The 15,024-nt window shown below is 40.9% G+C and overlaps 1 protein-coding gene across 6 annotated transcripts in view; it reads left to right on the top strand.

Moving 5' to 3' along the window:
• WT1 (WT1 transcription factor) overlaps positions 1-13,848 on the top strand; it is a 34,767-nt gene extending 20,919 nt beyond the window's left edge. For 2 of the 6 annotated variants that reach the window (XM_040067756.2, XM_040067757.2), the window contains exons 6-9: positions 879-1,029; positions 7,189-7,278; positions 8,125-8,217; positions 11,559-12,917. In XM_040067756.2, the coding sequence (XP_039923690.1) occupies positions 879-1,029; positions 7,189-7,278; positions 8,125-8,217; positions 11,559-11,680 (456 nt within the window). In that variant the 3' untranslated portion in view covers positions 11,681-12,917. Of the gene's footprint in view, positions 1-878; positions 1,030-7,188; positions 7,279-8,124; positions 8,218-11,542; positions 12,918-13,034 lie in introns of those variants that run through there. The other 4 variants (XM_040067754.2, XM_040067752.1, XM_040067751.2 and 1 more) reach the window with 4 other exon arrangements.
• Positions 13,849-15,024: the final 1,176 nt, after the last annotated feature.

The following is a 15,024-nucleotide window of genomic DNA, read 5'->3' as shown; positions in this document are numbered from 1 at the left end:
ATATTGGGGAGGAAGTTACCATTCATGGGAGTTCATTTCCTCCCTTTCTGAGACAGTCATATCATTACTAAACACCGCTGTAAAAGACGAACCCTGTTAAAACTGATGGCAAAGTCATTACAGAGTATCTGTCTCTTCTGTGTTGCTCCGTGTTGTCATACATCAGAGTTTTTAGATAGCATCTCCTTTCCCTCTTCTGGGTAGTTTAGCAAGTCATTATTCAGTGGCAAGCTCTCAGAAACAGGCTCCTGAGCCAGCTTTTGTTGAGTGAATAAAAGCAAATGGTTGACATTGTTTAAGGAAGTTAATTATCCCAGAAGGAGGAGATCATCTTTGATGGAACATTGTGACGGTGGCCAAAATGCATTAAGGCTGAACTATTCACCAGCTCCACCTAGACAGTTGTTATTGTTTTGTTGGTAATCAGTTTGTGTTAATCCAAGACATCCATTTCCTTGTCCTTTAACTTAATATGAGTATTTTCAATAAAACGTATTTAAAATACTCCTCTGGCTCACGCTCTTACCTTTCACCCTGGTATAAACTTAAAATTATTTTATGTGGCAGTGAGAGTTCTGCCAGAATTGTGTGGTTATATATGAGGTCAGAGTGTGGGCCATTCAACCTCACATACAAACACTGGTGACACAATTCACTAAGTAGAGTTCACTGTGCTTCCCCTTCAGGTAATTTTAACACCCTGCAAAGAACGGATTAAGGCATACTAAGGTTGTCGATGTTGATTGCAACAAAATTTCCTGCTCCCAGTAGGATCTACCTAAGCACCTCTTTGTCCTGGGGAGGTGTTGAGTGACCTGGATGTGTGAACTCAGAGCTGAGCACGCACAGGTGGCCTCAGCAGGTCTCTGTCCTTGCAGGACGTGCGACGCGTGCCCGGAGTGGCTCCGACCATCGTGCGGTCGGCGAGCGAGACGAACGAGAAGCGTCCCTTCATGTGCGCCTACCCTGGCTGCAACAAGAGATACTTCAAGCTCTCCCACTTGCAGATGCACAGCAGAAAGCACACTGGTGGGTGTCAGTCACGGCACAGCAGAGTGGTTGGGAGGGCGTTGAGATAGCGCAAGGGGCAAGAAATGCTCTGCCAGGTCAGGGAGCACGAGGATCCATCAGATGAGTGAGTGTGTGCTCTGACAGCTGGGCAACCCCTCTTTGTCATCGGGCCAGTCCCTCTCTTGGAGCTGAAGGCTCCCTGGATATAGCTAAGAAAACACACAGCAAGTAGAGCACCTCCTTCCCTCTCTTACTATTAAAGGGCTGTGAGTTTTTTATCTTCTGTGGGTTTTTTCCTTCTTTCCCCCCTCATTTGGGACAATTGAATCTCACTCCAAGTCTCATCTAATGATAATTATTAGGGAGTTTCCCCTGCAAGAGGAACCTAGACATTCAGCATCCTCTGGTTCTCCTGTGTAAACCTTTTCTGGCTGGAGATGTAGGCGGGGATTGGCAAATAGGTTCCCTGCTATGGGACCTTTCCATGAAGAATTGAGCCTGAACCCAGTCATTTGTAGGCTAATTTCTGCATTCCCTCTGAGTTCAGTAAATAGGACCTCAAAATGTGGAAATCAAACGCTCTGTTGCACTTTGCCAAAGAGTAAACGGTATTATTTCCCCTATTGGGAGATTTATGGTGTTGGACGTGTAATATTATGATATATTTTTAGATATATAATAATAATTTTTTCCTTGCATATTTTTGTTTAGAAAGTTCTATCTGTGCTTACCTAGAAGTCTGTGGATGTAATCTGTAAATATGGATTTTCAGTTAGCCATTTATAGGATGGAAGGTCAGAGGGATGAAGGAGTCCAGGAAGGCAGCCCATGCTGAGTGACCTAGCAGATTGTCTAACATTTCATGAAAGATAGTTGCAGTCTTCTCCTTTTGGAGACCATTCAGACAGTTAATTGTGTCAAATGTGAGAAATGCACACAAAGCACTTTTAATTAATGAATGGGCAAGTCAGAAAATATTGAGACAGCTGTCCTCAGGGCTGCTGAAATTAAAAATTTGAGATACTTCAGGATGTAAATGCAAGTTAGTCTTTAGAAAGTAAGGTCTACAGAAATGCTATTATACTTCTTATAAAAAAATTGGAATCAAGAACATTAGAAAATCTTTTGAAGGCCATTTAGTTCAGTATTTTTCTCCATTATGCCTAAACTGTTCTGAATTTTTCTCATAATCACTATTTCCTTCATTCCTAAATTGACTTACTCTGTCTTTTAGCAGTCATTATTTGTTTGTTCTCGTCCTGTATTTTATTCCATTTAGTTGCTTGCCTTTCCCAGTGTTATTTCTGGACCAATCTCAAGGACTTCAGATTACATATGTTATGTTTTTTCCTTAGCTGGAGAAGATTTTTAATATTATATCACATATAATGTAGGCTTGCAGAGTCAGGAACCCCCCCAAAGGGGATATGTCTGTCCAACACCCCAGAGAGGTTTCTCTCATTGTCTTTGAGGCCATACATGCCTCTCCTCTGTTCATGCTGCAGTGGAACTAGGTAGAGGAAAGACATTTTTTTCCCCCCTTCAAACACCTTTTCAGTACAGGTGGGCACAGATCCTTCTGCACACACATTTTCATATGTTGACAGCAAAAATTATTTATTTCTCAAATCTTTGCAAGTTTCTTTCCGTAAGAGGCCAGCTTGTTTCCCAAAGTTTGTGTTTGCTGATACCAGTGTTGCTGTGTAAGATTTGGCTGGTTGCAGCTGAGGAGAGGAAGCAAGGGATGGTGCACTGCTGGAATGAAAATTGCCTGGGTATCTTGCCTGGCTCATGCATTCAGCTTCAGGAGCAGAAGGGAGTTTTTCCCTTTATCATCTGGCAGAGTTTCATCCTCAGCCTGTTGAATGGGTACTAGACATTTCCTATTATTGTGGTCTGGGAATTCTACTTACCAAACTCCCAGCTGCTGTAGAGGCTTAGAGTGTGATGCTCTTCATTTCCGGTCTCCTCCCGTGGTCTATCAGTCCTAGATTTTGGGAGGGTCTGGTGAACTGTGGGAGCACCTGGAGGGGATAACTTCTCAGTTATCATATTTTCATGGCTGTTTGATGTGTGGATGGTCTGGATTTAGTGGCCATGAAGGTTTTCCACTGCAATCCTCTTCAGGGGCCCCAGACAGTCAAACCCACTGATGCAGATCCAGTTCCTTTACAACCTCATGTGTTTGTCTAACCCTGACTTGTTTCTCCTGCGTGTCAAAAGCAAAATTTGGAACCAGTTTTCTCCAAAACTAATGTGGTTGTGTTTGTAACACCTCTCCTAATCAAACAAACAAACAAAAAATTATTAATCTTCCTGTAAGGTGGTTCTGGACTTGCCCACGGGCCTGAAGCTCTTCCAACTTATGCTATCTTAGTGTAGCGGTAGGTCAACGATTTTGGTAAATTTTTAAATGATGAAGGCATGATTTGAAAACAAGCTGTTACATATACACGATGTTAAACCAAAAGATTGTATCTTTGCAGGATATTTTTTGCTCTTGATTTTTTTTAAATTTTATTTCTATAATAGATACATAGAAAGGACTGGCTCATCAGATCTTCCATCCTTCTTTCCCAGTTGCTGTATTGCAAAACCAAGCAAGGCCCTGAAACACAAAGCTGAATTCTGTAATCAGTTTTTACCAATGTTTCAAATAGCCTTAGTTGAAAATATGTTAACACTTTGTACCCTCTGAGGCTGCTTATCTGTTCTTAACAATGCCTTTATTGAAACCTGTACAGCCAAAAAAGCTTTTTTCTTATCTTGGTGTATTTTGCTGCAGCAGATAGGCCTCTGAAAGGAAATGCAGAAATACATCCAACTTTTCAACTTTTCAGCAAATAATGTGAGTTGTCATTCTGTGGCAGGTTTCAGGCACTTCCTTGCAGAAACAAATTGATGTCTAGACCTCCATAAATCTCACCTCTGGTGGAAGCATCAGCATTCTTGCCAGAGACCCTTTGGGTTCAGTGCCACTCAATGGGAAAATGATTTATCCTAACAAAAAGCTGAGCAGGTTTGCAGAGAGAAAATCCTATGCCTGTTTGCCAGGGATATTCTTTAGCCTAAACAGGCTCAGCTGCAGGTATGATCTGCAATGGAATATGAGAATCTGTAGATCAGGAAGGGATCCTTTAAGGGGGGATGCCAAGCTATATCCTTCAGGTTGATGTTTCTACAGCGCGAAATAAATATACTTAGGGATCTAAAGTACAAGATTAGTCTCAGAATAGTAATGTCATGTCACATGTATGGTGTGAAGACAACAGAAAATGTTAACTATAAAGACTCCCTACTAAATAAATAAACATGTTTTGCGCGAGTTTGCTAAAGCAAATGATATTGAATAAAAATGTAAAATTGGCAAGGCAAAGTTGTGATCATGGCACTTGTTTGATTAAGTGGGTACACTTATATAGGAAAAGGGGTTTAAATTGTTGAAGGACATATAGACCAGCCTTCAGATTCTCATTCACACTTGCAGTCTCTGGCTAAAAATGAGCCTCCTTTTCACATGTGCTCTTGTTAGCAACAGGCTTTTACTCTTGCAGAACTCCTTAATTAAAAGCACTGACTGTGAATATTTTGTGCAACTGCTACGGCCGTACAGGTTTCTTTTGTCCCATGCACCTGAGCAAATGAATTTGCTCCAGACAACATGTGCACACTTCCCTTAGTTTAAGTTAACTACTTTTGACAAAATCAGTTTGTTTTATTAGAAACATTTTATTGCAATATGCGCAAAAGCAGATTCACGCTTGTTTTGCAATACTTCACCTTTTAAAGAAATTATTTTCCTAAATATTGAAGATGTGCCTTTCCCTCTGCCCTCTCTCATCTTTATTATTCCATTAGGCACTATGTTCAGCTTTCTTTTGCGTGCCCTCTTTCAGCGGTGTAAATAATCTTGTCTCAGATAGAGGGGGTGGTGAAGCTCCATCTGCATCTCTGTCTGTTTTGTTTTGGGGCTGTGTGTGTTCACATAAGAAAGTGATTTGATTTCTCTCATTGCTGGGTATTTTCATACCTAGTGAGACTTTAGCCTTTTACTGGAGAGGCTTTGACAGGCCTGGGGAAATGGGGCACTCTCACTGTGGGAATGAGGTACTTAACAGGCTTTTTCTCATCTGGGATGTTTGTGTCGTCCTGTTCTGAGGAAATTTATGGGAGCTCACAGGCGTGTGACAGTCAGCTTTGGCAGCTGACACGGAAGATGTAGAAGGAAAGGGAAATTAGGATTTCTGTCTAAATGTTGTGCCTCTTCTTGTTTATTTGCTTTTTTGCTTTCCTCCCGGTGTCATCCTATCCCTATGTAAACATTTTAGAGTGATTCCTTTAACATCTGCATGGGCTAAAGCTGACTTTAATTTAATCAAGATTATATTCCAAAGTATTTAAAGAAATACTTTCATGTGCATGCCGTCAGACCCTCTATGCTGTTTTATTCCAGTACCTCCTTAACCATCCTCTAAGTTCATATTGCAATTAGCAGACAATCATCCTGTCACTGCATTCTGCTCCGCTGACATTCCCCCTCTTAAATCTGCCAGAGGGCTGAATTCCTTGGAAGTAAGTGGTTTCTGAAAAGCAGGCAACCCCAGGGAGTCCTTGCGGTCAAAGTGTATGGAACTATTTCAAACACCTGTGGCAACTTTAATCTCTTATGCTAATAAATTAGGCACAGCAGACATAGAAATTGTCCACACCTAGGTTTGAGAATCAGTAAACTCCTTGGGGTGACTGTCACAGGAAGTTAGCTTGTTCTTGCCGATTTTGCTGCTTTTGTAAAGTTTTTATTTTAGCTACACCGGGATGAACTCGGAATGCTCTCCTTAATATGCTGCTTTGTCACCTGGATCAAAAAGCATCTGCTTTAAACTAAACTGCTTTGTTTTGGTGTCTCAGAATACCAGGGCAACCAGAATAATTCCCTCAGTATGGTGGAATCAGACATGCAGACACCCTCAAGGAAGGTTTATCGAAGCGATATGTTTTTAAAATTAAACAGAGAGAAATCAAACCCGCTGCCTGCTCCAGGTGGTGTTTTCCTGAAGGTTCTTCCCACAGGAGCTTTGGCTTACATCTCAGCTTCCCACAGCAGACAGAGCAGGTCCCAGCTGCTCCCGTGTGTCCCTCGCAGATAAAGCCCTGGATCCTCCCAGCTTTCGCTCCTGCTGGCGCTGAGGCTCTGTGCTGTGGCACTGGAACCAGACTTTATGTGGGCAAAAATGTAATTATATCTGAGGCATCAGCAGGATCCCAGTGTTGTATAAAGAGATCTTAGCTTTGAAGTAAGTCAGACCTGGAAGATCATCGAGCTCCTCCACTTGTTACAGCATAATGATCTGGCTTAACTTGGCCAAATTTCCCCACCTCAGTGCTCTGCTACCCACTGGCAGTATTTCCCTCTTTCCTCAGACTCCTCAGTTGCTGCATTTCTTTTTGGATGTTTTTGATGAAGTCCTGTGCGTTGAAATCCATATCCAATTGAATTGTAAGGATTTATTCTTAAAAAAACTTAGGATCTTACTTTTTATCCCACAGAAGTCCCACCCCGTGGATCTCTGCTAATCTGCATGGGAGGAGGGGAAGAGTTTATATTTACACGAGGCTTTGCAATAAATAATTCCTGGCTTTGCCTGTGGGAGCTGTGCAGCTATGTGAGAAATTCCACTTAATGGCACTTTATGGAGGAAGCCTAATTTGTGTTTTGGGGAGGAATATGTCTTTTTCTGAGGTTGAATTTTTTTGCTCAGTTTTTTTCTAATTAATTTACTGTGGTTGAAACTGTCACCTATGTGGATAGAACTTATTTAGTTTTTGCTTTAAAACCAATTCACTTCAAACTGTAAGTTGTTCCTCTGTACGAATTATGTGCTACTGAAAAAGGTGGAAAGGGTTTAATGGGGCTTTTAGAGAAATATAAACCAAGACATTCTCGATTTTTCCAGCAGAAAAAAAAAAAATAAATAAAAGTTCACTCAACCGGAATTTTTTTGCAGCTGTTTCCTTAGAGGGAGCTGTATGGCTTTATGACAAATCAGTCCTGCTGTGCCACTAGACCGCTTCAGACTGCAGAGGAGTCTTTCAGAGCAACACGTTTCATCTTCTGATTCAGCTTGAGGTGTTCTCTCATTTTGCCGCAAGTTCTGACAAACTGTTTTTCCTCTCCAGGTGAGAAACCTTATCAGTGTGATTTTAAAGACTGTGAACGAAGATTTTCTCGTTCAGACCAACTCAAAAGGCACCAAAGACGACACACAGGTTTGTGGACAAGGCTTGCCTACTAATTAGAGTTCATTTGTGTATGGGAATTGTGATCCTGAAATACTCCTGAACTTCTTTCTATTTTTCTGATGTTTTCTGCTCATAAGACCAAATTCTTGAAGTTATTTTAGGAGAAGGCTGTGGCTAGGTTTTTTTAACTGGCCTTTTAGCACTACTGTGGTTGTTTAGGTGACTTTTACATCCCGACACCATTCCTTGAAACAACTTTCATAATGAAACTGCTCTGTACTCTATGCCCAATATAGAGAATATACTGTGTTTAAAACTAAAGAGTTCTGCAAGAAAAATTTGCCGATGTGTAAAATTTCCCCGAGAACCTCTGTGTCATGTGCAAAGTAGTAGCGTGAAGTGAGCTATACCTATTGGGAGCACATGAAAATAGATTTCTGCACCTTGATTTTTCTTATGTCCTGTTTGCTCCTTCAGGATACCCCCAGTGCCAAACCACAAGGTCAGGATTAGCAATGTTTGCAGATCTTCCTTGGTGCAGTGGTTTCAGAGGGGGTTTGTTTATGATGGAGCTGTTCAGATGTTTCAGACCCAAGCACTGGAAGAGGAGGTTACAAGGGGTGGTCGCCTCATTAATGACTAATTTTCTGTAATGTGTAGGCACAGAGCTAGGAGGAGCAGTTACAGTAACTAGAAAAAAAAATACAAAAAAACCACCAACCAACAAAAAAACCCCCAAAAACCCCCAAACCAAACCAAATTAAAAATCCAGGCTTTTGAAACTTCAGAAATGTCTGATTTCATTCACCCTTTCAAAAATGTTGGGATATAGGAATAGGTTTTCTAATTTTTTTTTTTTTTTTGGTCTCTTAGGTGTGAAGCCCTTTCAGTGTAAAACCTGCCAGAGAAAGTTCTCCCGATCTGATCATCTGAAGACTCATACCAGGACTCATACAGGTAAAACAAGTGCGTAAACTTTTCTTCACATTTATATTTCTTTTTTTAAAATTTATTTTAAAACAATGTTGTTGTAAATTACATGATTAGAAAGTGTCCTAGTCAGGATTTACATATTCAAAACAGCAGAAAAAATTCAGAGTGTGCTGATTTTTCAGTGTGGCTGTTTTCCCCAAGCGTGATAGTCACTTTTCACAAAGGGATTTAGGTGATTTTAGAAACTATGCTTTCTTCCTTCGTGTTTAAAGAAATTTCAGCTTGGCAAAATAAATTTTGTCAGCTATTATGGAATGAGCATCATGGTCTCAGCCCACAAATGTCAAGTTGATCTACTGCCTTTACTGAAAAAACCCTACAAGACAGAAATTTTAATTCTAGCTTTAGCCAAAGGTCTGTAATCTAAAGTATTCGTGCCTACTCATGCTTCTCCCAAGTGTCAGTTGAGCCTAATGCAGGATAGCATGGCAAAGCTCTCGCTGTTGCTGCTTGTACTGTAATCTCTCCAGCAGATAAAAGCAGTGCCTTTTGCAAACTCACACTGACAGACACTAAAGTAAAAGCTTAGTCAAATATTCAAGGACCTTTTTTTTTAAAAAAAAAAAAAAAAATAGTATTTCATATTAATACATGGGGAAAAAAAAAAAAAGGAGGCCATTTTAGTCTGCTCTGCACTTACTTAAGTGTAAACACCATTAAGGAGCAACTGCACAGCCTCTGTATTTTAAGTTTTAGAATTAGTCCTATGTACTGACATTTGCTGTTCCTTCTGCTATGTATGCAGTGTTTTTACCGAGTAATTGTTTACTGAACACTTTGGCATGTTGTTGGATGTCATGGTGTTTTCCATACTGGTGTTAACCTTTTAAATTCAGTCTCTGTACAGATGGACAAGGAGCCTGAAAATCTTTTTCTCCCTGCTAAGAATTCTTTTTTCTCTTCTGGACCATAAAAACACACATTTCAGACTTCCAAAAATAAAAGAGAAATTTTAATAAAGGAAAAGATTCACCTGAGAACAATGGCATTTTCTGTGGCTCTGGCCAAATAAATGCTTCACCCAAAGGCCACATCTACACTTGCAGTCTGCAAATGGCAAAAGGCTGTGTTCCTGGGTTGTCCCCATGGTCCTGCTGAGCTGCAGGGCCTGGGTCTCTGTGCAATTGCATGAAGAAAGATGTTTTCTTAACCAGCAAGAGGTAATGTTCTGGGAGAGACAAAATGGCAAGTGGTTGTAACACGCTGGCAAGCTGGGATACGCTACATTCCCCGTCACACTTCATTGCTAACTGATCTGCTGAGTTGGGATTTGCATGACTCCAGTAATTTTTTTAGCCCAGATTAGCTACAGTAAATAGCTTACTCTCTTTTTTGCTAGTGAAGTTCCTCTCCCTGTCCTAGCTCCCCATGGCTCCCGGTGATCTGAGCCCCACAGACCTTGCCGTGGGTTTGCTACCTGCCACTGGCCCAGGATGCTGTGGAGCCGCTCCTGACAATGCTTTTGGATGTGTCAGCTCCTGAGGGGGATGAGCACGAGTGGTGGGTGGGGATTTTTCATCTCCACCTTGCCCCACAGCTTCATTCCTCTTTCTTCCTCATGGTCCCTGAATTTTGTGACAAAGCACCTAGCTGAAGTTAACTTGCTCTGCGTTAAATCTTGAGGAAGCAAAGCACGGGTGGCTTCCATGTAATTCCATCCTCATTTTAAGTCAACTGCCAAACTGTTTGTTAAGGCTTCAGGGATTTTTTTCTTCACAAGCAATTTCACTGTGGCAGCAATTTTTGCTGTTGAAAGAAAGAAAAAAAAAATCAAAGGAAGTTTTATCTATCCATATCTATCCATAGACAGGTTTAGCGATGGAAATGTGATTCCTGATATCTGTACCATGAAGCTGTACAAAGTAATTGCTGCCCAGCACAGAATTAATAGAGATTTCTTCCCGCTTTTTGGGAGATGACGACCAGGATGGCTTGTGAAGAAGTGGAACTGTGCTGCTGTTACTGTGGGAGCTCTGTGAGAAGCTGGGCAGCTACAGATACCTTGCCTCAGTTCACAGGATGGTTTTGCCAAGGCTGATGAAAGGAGACCAGTTTGTACAATCTGTGGGTTTTGACCAGATCAATTTTTTTCCCACACTCTTTTATGCACTCATGGGAGATAGTTGATGCTTTTGCCAGCATCTATGCTAAGCAGATAAACTAGATTTTAGGCAACCCCCTCCCACCTAAAATAGCTCTCATGGGAGTTTGCAAGCAGAAATACACATTTATGCAAATCCCCTTTTGTCTGAATTTGGATTTGGTTTGTGAAATACCCAAAGTGTGATGTAAATAAGAAGATAAGATGCCTGGGTGAGGTTGTACCACCTCAGCGTGTCTGGAGTGTGTTAGAGAGGACGAGGTGTGTAAACAGCACTGAAGAACCCAGCCCCAGAGCTGAACATACTTTAAAATATTGCATTTATTTTGAGGGGAAGGGAAAAAAAAAAAGAAGGAAAAAAGAAGCATGAGTCACCGGGCACTGCTCTGAGCTAATGAAAGCATTCCATTAGCATTCCTGCGGCATCAGAAACACAGCCTGAAATTCCACTTACACATTGTAGGGAATCAAGAGACCAGGTTAAGCAGTTAAAAAGGGGTGACATTTCTTGTTAAATTTGAATGTGCTTTGCTTGGAGTTATTTATAGTGAATATTATGCTCATGAAAATGTTAGAAAAATGCTATTTTGAGCATTTGACATCTCCCATAGATGTGAATCCACTTTATTTAGATAGTAGTGGAAAACTTTGAGTCTGGCTCAGCAGACTCCATGCTGGAGTCTGTTGCTTCTACCATATTCACTTGCACTCACCAGTTTCAAAGAACTTCAGCCAAAACCCGTTGAATTAGCTGGAAAAAAACTCCCCTTGACTGGAGGTCAAGCTCTAAAAAGTCACTGACGGTTTCCACAGTGACTAACAGTATGTCTTGCACCGCCGCCAGAGGTGTGACTGAAGCTTGTGTGAATGCCAGAGTGACTTTGAAACTTGGTCATTTGAGAGCTAAGAGGAGCATAATCATGGCAACACAGCGTTCAGCAAGGGCCTGTCCTCAGGAATGAGCCACTGCAAAGTGTCCTACGTCACCAGAAAAGGCTGTTGTTAAACATCAGCTGAGGCAGAGGTAGGAAAGCACCGAGCGCTGACGTGAGCAGGGGTTGGGGGCACTCCCATGCCCTCTCAGGACAGCCCAGTGTGCCTTTCCTCCTGACAGGGGCTCTGCCAGCTCCTCACAGCCCTGCAGAAAGAAAACAAAGAGCAGTGTCTCAGATGAGCTGTATGCTCAGCTAATAACAGGGTGTTTTGTTAACAGGTGAAAAGCCTTTCAGTTGCCGGTGGCCCAGCTGTCAAAAAAAATTTGCCAGGTCTGATGAATTAGTTCGTCATCACAACATGCACCAGAGGAACATGACTAAACTGCAGTTGGCCCTTTAGACAGTTCAAACAAGTGAAAAAACCAGATGGGACATTATAAGCTACTGCAAACTTTCTCAGCCATCCTCGATCACCTCTGTCAGAGAGCTGCCGCTGTCTTCGCATCCTATTTGACACCAGTTAACTAAACCGTAGGATTCTGCTCAGCCTTGCCTTCCATTTGGAGCTATACAAGTTCCTACTCAATGAGTTCAAGAGATATTTACTCGTGGTTTTGTACAAAAGTAGGCAAAATTGCCACAGTTTCAAGATTCCTATAAACTGTGCTTAGCTTTCATGTCTGTCTTCAGCTTTTTTGTGGTATTTTCACTCGAACTTTTCTAGGTACAAATTGCTGTACCTTTTTAATTCCCGCAGTGGGTAGGACGATTCCTCCCTGTTGAAGGTTAGCTCTACACTGACATCATCCCTGCATATGCTGAGGTTCCTGAATGTTAGTACAGCTTTCCTCACAAAACGAAGGAACAGTCACCTGAGATACTTCTGGTAACCTTTGTACTCCTCCTGCCAAAGGGCAGACTTTTAGACTTGGAAGCTCTGCTTTTGAATTTCACAAGTAAACCTTTTTTTAAAGGTTGCCTTTCTAGAGCAGCTAAAGCCTGATGAATCAGAGCCTCTCTGTAGAGAAAATAAGAATCTTACCATTAAGTTAACTTGGTTTTTAAAGAATTGCATAATTGAACCCTCAAAACCGTTTTGCCTGTCAATTAGCTCTCTCTTTTTCTCTCTCTCTTTTTAATGTACTGGTTTAAATTTATTCTATCATGAGATGCATAGATCTCCTTTACACAAAACTAATTCCAGTCATTGTAGACATTTGGGATTTGTTTACAATGTAAAGCCACACTGGTTATGTGGCTAGCAAGCTGTATAAACTTAAAACTGAACTTCTAATGGGGCTGGTCCAGGATCTCCATTAACAGATTACTCTTAAGATAAGTAACTTAAAAAAGACTCTTTGTCAAGTATATGTGAAAAAGACATTATTAGTGTAAGGAAATATATTATTTCAGGGTTTTGGGAGGAGGGGTTTATTATTTACTTTTAATTGCTTGAAATGGTGTGTATATATATATATCTGATAATGTATTGCTCTTAGACATCTCCAATTAGAAAATGTATAAATATTAGAAGCATCACTGTTCTGATGTTGTTGCTGTTACAAACTATTGATAACACTAAGAATGTAACCTGCATTTTTCACTGAGCTTTCAATTAAAGCCCATTCAAAGAGAAACAAATGAGAGTCCAACAGATGTTTTGTTTCATGTCTGGTATTAAATTTCAAATGCCCTGTCCAATAGTATCCTTTTTTTTTTTTTTTTTTTTTTTTTCTTTTTTTTTGTATATAAAGGTACCACCAGCACTGATGACCACTAGTTAACCTGTCCAGGTCTTGACCACAATTTATCCATCTCACTTGGGAATCATACTGGCAGCAGAAAACAGTGTCAAGTTTCATATTGTGCTATAAAGCAGTTGCTTCAACCGTTTCGTCTTCTTACCCAACCATTCCTTCTCTTTCGACCCGTGAGATTTGTGTAAGAACTTTAGAGAACAAGTAAAATCCCATTTATAAATAGCAGAACTGGCCTTCTGTAGAACTGGGCTGAAACCATAAGCACAGATAACTTCCTAGATTAGGATGTCATAGACTGACTTTTAAGTAAAAGTTAATTTAGAGTTAGGGTGGCTTAAATCAGTTCAGCAGGTTGAAAAAGACAGTCTTTCATAGATGATGAAGTGTGAAAACGGAGATAAAGAAATATTACTGTTTCTTTGTCATACTGCCTACTTTTCTTTGGAAGTAAGTACAGCCTGCCTCAGCGCCCTTTGCCCTTGCAAAATATTTGTATCTCTTTAGCAAAAATCTTTAATGTATCTTGCCAAGCTTTTTTCTCTAATGTACACAATGGAGTTCTATGATGGGTTGAGCTTTCTCTCTTAAAGTGCAGCTGCATCGTCAAGAAAACTCAACAGTTAATTCTTCAAGTCCTCTTTTTCGCCTGGGTATTGCATCACTGTTAATTACTGTTGGGGTACTGTGACTCATTTGTATCAGTCAACTTTATCTTTTGCTGCCAAAAGACAGCATCTCTCTGGAGAAAATCATAACAAGTGTGGCAAACATCAAATATTTGGAGCGAATGGTGTACATAAAACTGCACAGAATTAAAAAATAAAGCGACTCCTCCTGCTTTCTTGAAAGAAAAGTTCAGCTGCAATAACAATGTCCTCTGATTTACCCAGCAGCTCTCGGCAACTACAAAACAATCTGTTTTTCAGTCTGCACCCAAAATAGAGAGCTGCCACAAGTGTTTATACTAAAAGCCAAAAAAAGAAAAATCAGCCTCCAGTTTTGCCTGCATCAGTCAAACATAAATAAAACTGTATTTTGTGAAATACAACCAGAACTCCACTGCAGCACAGGCCAGACTTCCAGTGACCTGTAAATAGCTACAGCCATGGTTTGCTGCTTGGGGAATCACACGCCTAATAATAATAGTAGATGGCTACAAAAAATGAAGCGTGGGTTGATGAGTGACAGAGCATGTCCTTTTGCTTTTGCTGTCACCACTTTTTCAGTGAAAGACTTACTGCTGCTCTGCTGTTTGATGATCATTATGCCCCCCAACCTGACACAGAGAGAACAATGGTAAATGTTTATGAGATTTAAAAAATTTTTATTCCCATTTATTTTACGGTGTTTGTTATGAGAGGCATTTCTCGTCTCTGCCTTTCATTTCCCTGCTTTTGGGATTCTATCAGCAAGGTAACCCACCTTTATGGAAGTGCTTTACTGCACGAATTTCTCAGAAGCATCCCCCAGATGCTGGCTCTTCCTCTTCTTGGGATATGCAGAGATTGATCTGCAGGCTGAGTTTCTGTGAGCTTGACTTCCACATGAGCACTGAGGGGGCTGTACTCTATTATATCTTACAAGTATCCTCAGCTCTCTGGAAAATATTCAATCCCACAATTGATTGAGCAAGACTTTTATGCCTCTGCCCTCTGTTCTTAAACCGAAAATGGTGACTTAAAGTGTTGTTTTGGCTGATGGTTAATGTCTTAGTGGGACTGGCACACTTTTCCTGTCCCATGGCTTCTATAGCTCCCCTGAATGGAGAACGTTAATTTTATAGATAACACTTCTCCTTTTTCTTGCCACTCGTCCAATATGTTGAGTAGGAAAGGGAATGTGAGCTTTTCCCTCTCTGGTGGTGTCAGCTGGAATTCAAGAGTTGACCTGGACGAATATTTTTGAGGTAGGTGAATCCAGCAAATTGTCTGTCTGCTTTAGGAAAGCATGGGAGTTAACCTGCCTGGGTTGTAGCCACAAGATC

This window comes from Hirundo rustica, chromosome 6, assembly GCF_015227805.2.
Source record: "Hirundo rustica isolate bHirRus1 chromosome 6, bHirRus1.pri.v3, whole genome shotgun sequence".
Lineage (NCBI taxonomy): Eukaryota > Metazoa > Chordata > Aves > Passeriformes > Hirundinidae > Hirundo > Hirundo rustica.
The sequence above is the reverse complement of the archived record's forward strand: the minus strand, read 5'-3'. Positions and strand labels throughout refer to the sequence as shown.